General features: G+C 43.5%; 1 protein-coding gene across 1 annotated transcript; it reads left to right on the forward strand.

The window, feature by feature from the left end:
- Positions 1-223: 223 nt before the first annotated feature.
- On the forward strand, positions 224-4,181 carry SIX4 (SIX homeobox 4; the record flags this gene model as incomplete). Its single annotated transcript, XM_010083813.1, has 2 exons — positions 224-914; positions 3,385-4,181. Coding segments are annotated over 2 exons (1,488 nt in total), but the record flags the coding sequence as incomplete, so codon positions are not given.
- Positions 4,182-13,083: the final 8,902 nt, after the last annotated feature.

A 13,083-nucleotide genomic window follows, 5' to 3' on the forward strand; every position in this document is an offset into this window, starting at 1 on the left:
TGTAAAGTTTCTCCTCAGCAAACGGCTGGTTTGATGTGTCCTTTTCCAAGAAACCTCCCCCCTTGACTTGAAATTCGTTTAAAGTGCTTTGTAAAGGCAAAACACAGGGCAAAACGATTCTGGAAAGCTCTCACAAACTGTATGAAAGCACAGAGTTCCCCTTGGTGCAGAGCTCGCTGGCACGCCGTGGTAATGCAATGTCATCTCTCTTGTCTTTTCCCATAGCGAGTCAGATGGCAACCCCAGCACAGAAGATGAATCCAGTAAGGGGCAGGAGGATCTATCTCCCCATCCGCTCTCCAGCTCATCTGATGGCGTTACCAGCCTCAGCCTTCCCGGCCACATGGAGCCCGTCTACATGCAGCAGCTTGGAAACACTAAAATAGCCTTGAGCTCATCTGGCGTCTTGTTGAATGGAAACCTCGTGCCTGCCAGTACCTCTCCCGTCTTTCTCAATGGTAGCTCTTTTCTTCAGGGACCTAATGGTGTCATTCTCAACGGACTCAGCGTGGGGGCTTCGCAGACGGTTACCTTAAATTCGCCCAAAACCACGTCGGGTGTTGTGAGCAATGGGGTGTCCATTACTGACATACTGTCGTCTTCGTCAGAAGATGTTAAGGACTTCAAACTCCTTCAGGCTTCAGTCCCCAATGCGGCAGCAGCCACCTTCACCCCCAGCAACATCCCGGTCTCATTCCCGGGATTGATACCGAGCTCAGAGGTGAAAAGGGAAAGCGTACAAACTGCTGCTTCCCAAGATGGAGGCTCTGTAGTTACTTTTACTGCTCCTGTCCAAATAAACCAGTATGGCATTGTCCAGATCCCCAATTCAGGAACAAATGGCCAGCTGCTGAACGGAAGCATCGGTTTTTCTTCTCTGCAGCTGCCTCCTGTTTCTGTGGCAGCTTCACAAGGTAAAAGTTTTGTCTGTTACAGTAAAAGGTATGAGAAGAAGTTGGTATCAGGCACATTTAGCATTTTAGAAGCTTTTCCTCCAAGGTACCAGGATTGTATCTCAGCCATGGCCACACACAGTATGGCAAATAATACCTTTTGCCTTACTTTATGGTAAATTATGCTCATGGGCAGACTGTTAGGAGCAGAGAAGGAGATCTGGTATTTTACACCCCTTTCATCTCATGCTGTTCTCAGAAGTCTGTGATGCCAATCTTCATAAATATCTGTAAATTTTACACGTTTCAGTGATTCAAAATGTTCCCCATTTGCCATTGAATTATTTTAATGAGAAGGTTCATAAAAATGAAAATTGCAGCAGCTGGAAATTGTTACAGTTGTTGTTCTTGTGGTGGTGGTTTTTTTTTGGTTTTGTTTTTTTTTTTTAACCAAAGCATTTCATAAAAATAAATGTTAAATGACTATAGACACAACAAGACCAAGCAGTTACACTGGTACATTTTCTATCCTATAATTAAGGAAGATTAAACTGCAGGGAAACAATACAAATATGCAATAGCTCGTAGATACAAAACACGAGGGTATTTGGATAAAACTGCCCTCGGTCCAAAGGAAATATGTCATCATAGGTTCACGTGCCAAGTGTGCAGTCTCCTCCCCACATTTGCTTTAGAGTTTGTCTTAACATACCATAGATTGAAACTTGCAGCCAGCCAGGAAGAATCCCAGGGAGCACAAACCTAGTTCTGGATCCTTGTTTTGAAGCAGCTCATTTATAAAGCACAACTGGACAGCTTTGTTACTCATTAGCCCCTGTATCTTCGGTTATGAAAATGATTAAACTTGAATGAATCTCTAGTTTCGGGAGCTATGAGTACTATAATGAAAATCGAACTCTGCTCATGTTAGTTAATTGAATGAAAAGTGTATAGAAGGTGCATTATTCTTGCTGTTAAAGTAATACAGGGAGGAACACTGTAGCCATACAAACACATTTTAAATGGGTGAAAAATTACAAAATCCTAGAATGTGGCACTCGCAGTCACTAAAAGTTACTGGTAAAATAGTTTAACCAAGATGAAAAAGCAGAGACAGTTGTCTGAATACCACCTATAATTACAAAAGCCATTTAATCCACATGCTCCCAGGCATAAACTGACAGCCACCAAAGGTGAGAAAGTTCTGTCCCTTAAGTAGTATGGGGCTATTGTATTTGAAAGTCCTAAGATTCATAATAAGTTCCTCTCTGAACACTTTCTCCATTGTTAAAAATACCAATTCCCACTGGAGAGTGATCCGCTGTATGTCCAGTCTGGTGCAGAGAAAAGTCAAGATCCCTATTTGCTGCTTTGATTTATTTTTCTTCTTGTTTTTCTTAACACAAAACAAGTGGATACCTGGGTGTCTATTCCAACTGAAGTGTGCTGCAGGGTATTTTAAGTAAGCTACGTAAATTATATCTTATTGCCAGGTAACCTTCAAGTTGCCTTGCTTTATTCTTCTAGTTCACACATATGAGTAATATCTTCCAAAAAAATCCTTGATTAACGGGAATGAATAGGGAGTTGAAATAGTCCCCGAGTGAGAAATGCATCTTCAGTGCTCTTCTAAAAAATTCAGCTGTTTCTACCTACAGCCTCTTAAAATTGTAATTAAACTGCTTTTGAGAAAGAGAGGTGTTTGAGGTGGGATCCAGTCTTGAGAGCCAGTATATCTTAACTTTAGGAATTATAACAATGATGAGTTATTGTGGCATGTCCAGTAAAACCAACTTCAGGTTGTCTGTGGCCACCACTTCATGCTCTGGTAGCTACAGCATCACAGAAGCAGTGCCATGGCTTTCAGCAAGGGCAGACAGTTGCTGGGTGACTTTACACAGCGTGGAGGGTTAGGCTCTTAGAAATAGGTGACAAAGTGAGCTGAAAGGCAGTACACCAGAGTGCTTGACAGACTGCATGATTAACCTGGTAGAATTTACTGGGTTTTGGTATTTTCTCTGCAGGCTGGCTCAGGTAGGCTCTGCCCAGCAGTCGCGGATTTCATGTGACGTGTCTCCAGTTTCCCACACACAGCTGTAGTCTGTCACTGAACTATCTTTAATAGCTTTTCATGCTTCTATTCTTAGATAGAAATTGAGTGGTGGCAACTAGTGAAGGCCAAAGCGCGTTCGTATTAATCACATGGCCAGGGACTGTTTGCCCCTTAATGAGAGTCTGAAAGATACCTAATATACCAGAACCATGGTGGTTTATTTTTCTTTCTAGAAGCAGTTTCTATTAACGGCTCTTATTTCTTCATAGCAAATTTTGTCCCACCTGTTACAAACAACACTGTTCTGTGCAGTATGAAATATTAGCATATGTGTGTACTGCAAAGATAAAAAAGACCAAAACATCTTCACAAAATGCCTACACAACTCACTGCCAACTATAATCCGTGTTTTCCTTTCTTTCGCTTCCTTTTCTCTAGGTAATGTTTCAGTAAATGCCAGTACATCTGATGGAGTAACTTTTACGACTGACTCTTCAGCAGTGCAGCAAGGAAAGGTCTTCTTCAGCCCCCTCGCTCCGAGCGCAGTCGTTTATACGGTTCCCAATTCAGGCCAGGCAGTAGGCTCTGTCAAGCAAGAAGGACTGGAAAGAAGCCTTGTGTTTTCTCAGTTGATGCCAGTCAGTCAGAACACGCAACTAAATGTAAACATGACTCCTGAAAATATATCCAGCGGAGGCCTCCAGTCCCTAGCCTCCTCGTTAGTGAATGTAACGCCCTCACATAATTTTGCCCTCACACCACCAACTCTTTTAAATGCTGCAGAACTGAACTCTGGTATCTCGGAGAGCCAGTCCATGTCGTCGCCTGTGACCAGTACCTCTACCGTGATATCCATCAGCAACACTAACTATGCAACCCTTCAGAACTGTTCCCTCATTACCAGTCAAGATCTGTTGTCCATTTCTACAGCACAGCCCGCGCTTGGAGAAATCATTTCTACGAGCGGAGACCGTGTCAGCCACCCCTCTGCACAAGTACATCAAGATTTTGTCAGAGAGCACAGGTTAGTTCTGCAAGCCGTACCTGATGTCAAAGAGAATTTCTTGCCTAATTCTGAGAGTAAGTCAACTGGCAATTTAATGATGCTGGATTCGAAAGGCAAGTATGTTATAAGTAACATGGTTGACACAGTTTGTGAAGAACTGGAAACGGACAAAAAAGAACTTGCCAAACTGCAGACAGTTCAGATGGATGAAGATATGCAAGACTTGTAACTTTTTTTTTCTTGCTTTCTGTTTCAATAGATAAGTCTCCTGTTGAGGCCCTAACAAGCACCAAGTGTGTATTTTTTTTGTTGTTTGGTGTTTTTTTTTTTCATTTGAAGAAAACAGAAGAACACTTAAATGGTCTGAATAGATGTACAGAGGAATCTCCAGCAATGGAATTAGGTTGCCACGCTTGGTTTGCATGCAGTATTCTCTTTTAAGCAGATTAAAGGAGAAAGAAAACGCCAGGGCAAGTACCAAGCGAATGGGTACAGGTTTGGCTAAGAGATGCTACCTAGATAGTACATACATACTCTCAACAGTAAGTATACACTCCTGACTTTAGATACAAAACAAAAATCTCGCTCTGAAAAGGTAGAAACAATGCAGTCATTTTTGCTGTTTACTTATAGTCTGTGGGCATTGAGAAATTTTTAAAGAACTCTATAGACGATACCTCACCGGCTACTTTTATGTTGTTTGAGGTTAAGAAACGAAACAGAATCATAAATAGTACTGTTACTGGTGTGTTTGCTTTTTTCCAGCAGACTTGCATTCAAACCAAAAATCTCGCATCAAACATTTACAGGTTTCTAAATGCTACAGCTAGCATTTTGTCAGTACACCAGAAAAAGTATCATTTGAAACTCCAATTATGCAACTCTGAAGCTTTCTCTCCAGTATGAATGTAAATATTTTTTCAGTTCTTATAAAGGAGACTTTTTTTTTAAATTAGTACAGTGGATTTTATTTATGGTTTATGTTCCCTTTCACTTTAGACACAATGCATTGAAAAGGAAAACGTTTTCTGGCTGTTTAATTTATTTTTATTGTTTGAGCAGGAAGTAAGCGTAGTTATTTCTGATGAGGTTTTACTTTTTTTTTTTTGTAGTTTTTCAAGCAATAGACTGTAAAAGTTAAAATGTTAATCACACTGAAACTAGAAAATGAACTCCCAGTCTCACAAACCCAGGAGGTCCCTGTCTCTACCCCATCTGTCTTTGTGTTCAGAAGTTTTTTGTTTGTTTTGTTAGTAATTTGCTAATTAGTTGAACCTTTTTGTGTATTTTTTACAGAATTCCACGTGCCTTTCTTCCTAGTGGCCTTATCTTTGTTACTAAAGCACAGTGGCAGGAGGAATAAAAACACTGATTTGCAAATATCCGTCCTCAGGGTCAGATCCTGATGCCTTACTTCTGCAAGTAGACCCGCTGACTTCAGTGCCCCTACTTGCACGAGTAAGAAGTTTATAAGTCTTTCGGTCATTGTGGGTGACATTTACTAGCGGTGCAGAGAGCCAAAGATAGGTCCTTCTTCACCACGTCAGCAGGGCAGGAGGAGTCCAGAGGGACCATGGGCAGAGCTGTTGTGCTGAGGGAAAGGTCTTGGCTCCCGCCTTGGGCAGATGAGCAGGAGAGGATGGGTGGGCGGGCTGGGGAAGGAAACCCCCTCTTTACACAGACCCATTGGCCAAATAGCTCGTGTGGGAGGGTTTCAGCTGCTGTTCAAGCAAGCAGGCCCCCATCCAGGAGTGCACTTAAGCATTTATTTATATATCCTTCCAGAATAAGCAGCGTAGGGGCTGGTGGTGGGAACTGCAGCTGCTTGTGGGAGCAGCTTTGGTCTCTGCCTGGCTGGAGATGGGTCTCCTCTCCCTTCAGCCCTTTGTGCTGCGCTGGGGACAGCAGAAGCAGGTGGGCTCTGGGCAGGTGGAACAGATCTTACCTTTCCTCCAGAGGAGTTTTTGTAGCATGAAAAAAAGCACATCCTTAAGCTTTAAAATAATAATAAGAATGCAGATGTCTAAAAATGACATGCCGTTAATCTTTGTGGTTTTGTTATTTTTTATTCTAATGTGAATATATCCAGTAACTAAAGCATGTGTTCATCCTCATCAGGGGCCTGGTCCGAAGCCTTTGGAAGGCAATGGGAAATGTTTTCATAAGCTTCTGTTGGCTCTGAATCAGGCTCAGGACAAAACAAGATCACTTGTAAAGGACAAAAAAAAAAAAAAAAGGAAAGGAAAAAGAATAGAGGTAGCACATCCCGGTCTGTTTCTGTCTTGGTTGTTAACTGGTTCTGTGGAAAGCCTTTGAGGAATGAAGGGTTTTTTCTGCACGCTGTGAGCATGGCATAGGCATCATCACTATTGTTTTGCACTATTTGGTGAATACAGCATGTTTTGCAAGGTATTCTGTGGAACCTTGAAGCTGAGCTCTGTCGGTAAGCACTGGAGTCCACGCTGCGAGCCGGAGTCTCTAGGACTGCAGGGAAAAGCGCAGGGAAAGGGACGAGCACGTGTGCAAGGCGTGAACTTTGCAGCAGTCACCGATGCTCTGCAAACAGCAGCAGCCCGTAAGCAGTTGCCTGTCCTCACATGCTCCCAAGCAAAAAGGGTGGTTAAGTCAAGCGCTTTAAAGTGGAGATTATCACAAGCAGAACATGGAGCTATATGTTCCCCTGGCATAACTTCCCTTGACATTCAGGGGATCTCTGCGTGAGCAGGGAATCGGATAGTCCAGAGTCCTCCTCTCTGCTCTGCTTGTTTGCTGGGCTCCAGCGTGAGCAATCTCCTTCCCACCTCTTTGCCCATAAAACCAGGATGATGCTAACAGTAGCTGTATCTGTTTTGCATGAATTTGTTCAACCGTTTGGAAAATTAGAAGGACCCTGTATGATTGTCATATTATTGAGAAAGTGTGCGTGGCTCTGAAGGAGTTGTTCAGGGCTTAACGTTTCATCTGTGAAGCTCAGACTATATTTGGAGGCAAGCTACAGAGTGTTTCAGAGCACTCTCTGTTGTTGACACGATCAGGTCTCTGAAAAGACTGTGGTGTTATGCCAGTACCTGTTACTTTTTAAAATTTTTCCTCCTTTGCTTTTGTTGTGTTACTGAGGCTCTGAATTCCATGGCTTTGCAGCACAGTTGATGTGAAAACTGTGTATGTTGTTACAGTGGCACGTACCTTGGAGTGTCTGGTACTTCTAATAGGAGACTTCCCGCTCTTGAGTGGGAGCAGAGGATGTACATAAAGCAGCGGTTTGGGACAAAGTGAGATTAATCTATGCTAGTCTTCCAGATATCAAGTAACTTATTTTATTATTATGTTTTACTCTTTCTTTCTCCCGTTGAAAATAAGTGTCATTCCCTCCAGATAACGTAGTTATAACCTCATGTTTTCTGCAGGTACATATGCACAATATAAAGACTCATTGCACGGTACAGTGTTTTAAAAATAGATATTTAAATAAGTAGTTTTACTCCTACTGTAAAATAAGAGTCAGTTTTTATTATGTGATCCTCAAGCAAGCAGGCTAACTGCTCTAAATAGACAGTACACAAAGTCCCAGAAATTATCTGGGACCGGATCTTTGGCTGCTGTAAAGAAAGCATTGCTCCACTGATTCCCAAACTGAGGATTTTACACGGTGTTTAGGCGATATGGATGCTCATGTCCCACACGTGTGAATGGCAGTGAGTGTCCAACCCCCCCAGACAGTCCCTATTATCACATTCTGTTGTTTAAATGGCAAGTATGTCTATCTGGCATACATGCTCCTTCTCTTCCCTCCCTCTCTGTTACGGATGAGAATAAAGGATCATTTCAGCTTCACATATGTTTGTAACTTGTAAGTCCACTGGAAATCTTACAGGAGACATTGCCAAATTCTATTACTTTTCTGGTCCCAGACTCAGCTTTGAAAAAATACGCTTAAAGTTTAAGCAAATTCCTACAAAGCATAATGTTAAAAACCCCTTTGTTCTTCACTACTTTTAATTAAAGCTGCCTCTGCTTTGCCGAGAGTTTTGCAGAGAACCAGAAATATATTAAATCGAATGCTCTGTCTGGACTATTTGCAGCATTATTCCTGTGGTCTTACCAAAAAGAACATTTCAGCCACATAAATCACGGACATCTATCGGCCAGGTCCTCGGCTGGGCTAAGCTAGCACAGCTCTATTGACTTTAAATGTCCTTTCATGCCAGCCAAGAATACGGTCCATTCATTTCACTGGAGTTGGATCAGGGACGGATTTGGCCCAGTATGCGGTGGCAGTATGAACCGGTGCACAAGGCTGACACTCAGACAGTTATAACTGAATGGTCAAAGTCTTTCGAAGCATATACCTCTTTCCATTTACTGCTTTGCCCTGCCTGTGGATTCAGGAAGACACATTCAGAAAGCTGCTTTACCCAGAAGTAAGGCTGGAACTATCAATCTGAGATTAATGACAATAAGGGACAGATTCTGACTTCAGATCCTGCAAAATCACCTCAATAACTGTTTTCCGTTAAATTAAGCAGGACAGAATTTGGCCCCACATGCACAGTAGCTTTTCCCCTATGTAGGTTTCCGGTGCCTGTGCACTTTTTGTAGTGAGGGCAGATGAACAACCAAGAGGGTGCATCCCTGCATCCCTTCAGTTTCATATGAAATAAGTGTGCAGGACTCCTGGGGGCATGAATACCTACCTAGTGCTTGTGGTTGAGAACCATCTCAAAACATAAAAAGAATAGTAATTTCGTAACTCTGGAAACAAAAGTAATGACATTTTACAAGCAAGGAGATCTGAAGTCTTCCTGTATCTCCTAGCAGTTATTATCTTGAAGGATATTTTATACCTTACTTGTATGTTTCATATAATTTAAAACTAGCTTCTTACCTTTCTGAACTCAAGGAGGGGGTGAATCTTCTGACTTTCAGGATTCACGTTCAGAGGATGTTTGTTCTTTTTGCTGCATGTACTGTTTGTCCAGAACTAACCGGTTATTTCTGCGATATGGGTTTTATTGTGCCTTACAAGAAATAAGAAATTTAAGCAGAATGTACGCATTAGAGGAGGGAATAATCAGAAGTCTTTACTGCACTGTTAGATGATTCCGCCCCAGAGTGTATCATCAAACATATCTGTGCTTAATGACCCAACCAAAGAGATCTAAAATATGTATGTTTGTTGTACTGTAATAGGGGTTTGTGCCTGGACAATTAAGTGTTTTATTTGTATTCTGAGATGATGTGAACTTATTTTTCTAAACACTATACTGAATAAACTTTATATTTATACACATCTTCTGTAAATATTTCTATTTGCGTACAAGGTGTGCGGGCTTTGAATTTTGTGTTAGAAAAGCAATCCAAAGTAGAAACTCTGCTTTGCATGACTCATGGTGAAGGTGATGGCAACTGTGAACGCCTGTGCTTGCCAGGGGATTAATCTAAAGCCTACTTAAGCTAGAATGAGACTTTCTGTTGACTTGGGTGGGTTTTGTCAGCCCCTAACTTTGTTTCTAAAATACTAAATTAAAAACCATAAATCTTCTATTTTGTATTGAACCTAGCTATTAAATCTGTGTCTCAAACCAAATTTATACTACAATTAAATAGACACTATTGAAATATATTTCCACCTACTGCTTAGGACTAGTTACTTACAGCTCCCATGGCATTGGGATGCTTTCTGTGTCAGAGTTTCTTTTTGGATAGGTGAATTCCTATTTGTTAAATTTTTATCTGTTGACATTTGTCTTTAAAATGTTGCATTTGGTATCACAAGTGGTTTTGTCAGACTTTTGAGAACAACCTGAAATGTGTGTTCCCTTGATACTAAAGGATTTAAACACTTTACCATATTATTTTAGATCTGTGCTTGGAGTACCAGGATTGCCTAGTTGCAGTTTTGATGCCAAAATGAATGGCAGTAATTTAAGCAGACTAACCTTTAGAGGTGATACAGTTTCTCTCACTGTCCCTCCATCTTTCCCATGTACCGCAGCCACGTCCCGCTGGCTCCGCGCAGCGCCGCTGACAGTGATCCTGGTGGCAAAGCACAACGAGTCCCCAGCCCTGGGAGCATCGCTCCCCTCTCTGCATGGGGGTGAGCACTCTGCAGCTGCCAAAGTTAATCCGGTTTCCCTGGGAGCAGCCCTAAGGTAGAGAGAGACAATTGCCTTGTTGCCCAACTCTTTTCCTTCCCAGAAGCAGCACGCGTGACTCAGCGCTCCCATTCATAGCGCTTCCCTTTGCCATGCTTTGGCTTTGCTGGAGCAGTAGGATTGTGATAATATTTTCCTGCCCTGCAGATAGCAAATTCCTGATGGATCTCTGGATGGCAGCTCCATCCCAGCTTTGCTTGGAGCAGGGATTGAGGGTCTAAAGCCATCCTCCAACCTGTCTGTGAGCCCCTTTTTCTCATTTCTGCCCCATGACGCAGCCAGGGGAGAACCACTGCTGCTGAGTTGGCTCTGGCTGGGGGAGATTCCCCCCAGGAGGGATTTTCTGGCTGCACAGCATCCCCCATGCTCGACCAGACAAAGTGCAGGGGTTCGAGGACAACCAAGAAGCGGAAAGTCTTAGCATATGCAAATGTCAAAATTCTCCCTGAGCAGCCACCCATGCGGTATGCAGGATGAATCATGTCCTAACGGAGCGCATTCCTTGGAGGGCTTTGCAGATGTGTTCCAGGTCACGCTGGGCGAGAAAAACCACACACAGCCACGGTTACTTCTTCCCTGGCAGCTTGTGTGCAGATGGAGAAAAGGGGGGACCTTTGGAAGGGTGGGCAGCTGTCTCCCCAAGCCTGCACCCTTTGCACAGGGCCTGGGGATGCTGGAGGGAGGACTGGGGGCTGCCAAGGCAGTAGCTGGGATAAAGCTGATAGTAGGGAGGCTTGGCAAGATGGGCGGTTGCTCTTGATCTAGCAGGGAGACGAGCCGGGAAGGGAGGCAATGTTGGAAGACAGCATTTTTTATCCTCTGTTTCTGTCTGAGTTTTCCCCAGTGCCAGATCAGAAGGCAATTTTCTTGCTCCAAGAGGCAGAGGTTGGGTCAGTAAAAGAAGATCTTAATATAAATGCTCACGGCTTGGAAAGCAGAGGTCTTCTTACAGGGCTGCATCCTCTGTGGTGGTGATCTTTAGCTGCAGAAATCTTTGGGCTGGAGTCTTAGGATAGTATGTCTTGGTTATGGATACAGATCACATTTTTAATATAAAAATACATTTTAGAAGGAAAACGATTCCCAGAAATAGGAATTCATCTGCCAAACAATGTGTGCATAACTGACTTTACACTTAGAGGTGCCAGAAAGTTCAGGAATGAGACCAACAACATAAAACCAACACACGTGTGAAAAATCTACTACATTAAAGCCAGATTCAATAAAAATAGCACCTAGTTTATATGCTGCAGAAGCTGGCACATGCCTGCGAAAGCTGAAGGAAAAAGATAAAATGTTCAGAAGTTGCACATAGTCCAGAGGAACTGAGCAGCGCTGGAGTAGAGCTGATGGTTACTCAATAACTCATGTACAATGTTCTCTTGTGTAAGTACTTTAATTCTTCATCCTGCTACTTCTCAGGCAGAAAGACCCAGTTTGGAATACTTAAGGCTAATCAATAAGCTTTGTTGTTGCAGCCAAAGTGCTTTGCAATAGATCTTACATTACCCAAAAGGACTCCAGAATGTTACACCACACCATTTTCTTTTCTACTCTGCAAACTGACAGCCAATTATTCCGGTGTTACTGATGTCCCTTATACCGCTTGCAGCTGTAAAATGCAGCCCCTCCCATGAGGAGCTTACAGTATACAGAAATAAAAAGCAATCCAAGCTGGGAGGGGAGAGGAGGGCAGAGAGAGGAGGTGACTTGCCCGGGGCGATGCTGGCAGCGGTGGCAGAGGCGGGATGCAAAGCCAGGTCTCTGACTCCCCCTGTTGCTTTGCCCACTGGCTCCCGCTGCCCGGTCGGCTCTGATGCAATGCCCCCTGACAGCAGCAGGAGGACTTGCTGCTTATGCCAAAGCTGAGTTTGCTTCGTTCATTTATTTACTACGCTTACAGCAGCCTTCTGATGCTGACTGATAGCAACGTAAGCCTGCGGCAGAGCCCTGCCGATAACTACACTGGCCCTGGACCGGGATCACCCAATGGAGTCTGTAAACACGCTGGCTCCAGACAAACCGCTCCTGCCTGAATCACCCCATCACGGTGATGCACACACGGGCCCTAAAGGACTCCAAAGCTGCTCACTTCCAGCTCAAGGCAATTTTAGAAAGGTTTGACTCATCTCCCACCGAGTCCAAGAAGCAGAGGGAGAGAGATGCTCACAGGAGATGAGGGTGGGTTAGTCCAGAGCCTGAGCTGTGCATGCTCTTGCATGTTCTAAGCCAGCAATTTCTTGAAATAATAAATCAAGAACAAAGGACAATTAAGAGCATACCCATGTCCTAGGACGATGCTGGGGATTTTGCTGTTTACTGCTGCCTAAGCAAACCAGGGCAGGCAGGGGGATCAGAAGGCAGTTCTGGAAGGCAATGCTTTCCAAACCAACCTGAACACACTTGCAATAGATACACAAATATATAGTTTGTGTTAAAAAATAATAGCTGTTGTGTCGTATGTATGCAGGTGGAAGTAGGCGCTGAGCAGATTAAGACTCTCAAAAAATAAAAAAAAAAGACAAAAACAACCCTTTATTTTGAGGTTCGCTATGAATTTGCAGAAAAGCAATGAGGACTAATGGTTTTAAGTTTAAAAAGGGCAGATTTAGATTAGGTATTAGGAAGAAATTTTTTACTGTGCGGGTGGTGAGGCAGTGGCCCAGGTTGCCCAGAGAAGCTGTGGATGCCCCATCCCTGGAGGGGTTCAAGGCCAGGCTGGATGAGGCTTCGAGCAACCTGGGCTGGGGGGGGGGGTCCCTGCCCATAGCAGGGGGTGGGACTGGATGGTCTTTAAGGTCCCTTCCAACCCAAACCATTCTGTGATTCTATAAAAGACAGCCTCTGTTCCCTTTGGAGGCAACATATAACAGAGCCCAGCCCCAAAACTCAGCAAGTGAATGAGGCTGAGGCTCAGGATCCCCAGATGGGTGCAGGTTCCTTGCCAGCTGCTGAACAGTGCAAGCGTGTGTTGTC

Source organism: Pterocles gutturalis, unplaced genomic scaffold (assembly GCF_000699245.1).
Source record: "Pterocles gutturalis isolate BGI_N339 unplaced genomic scaffold, ASM69924v1 scaffold34161, whole genome shotgun sequence".
Taxonomy (NCBI): domain Eukaryota; kingdom Metazoa; phylum Chordata; class Aves; order Pterocliformes; family Pteroclidae; genus Pterocles; species Pterocles gutturalis.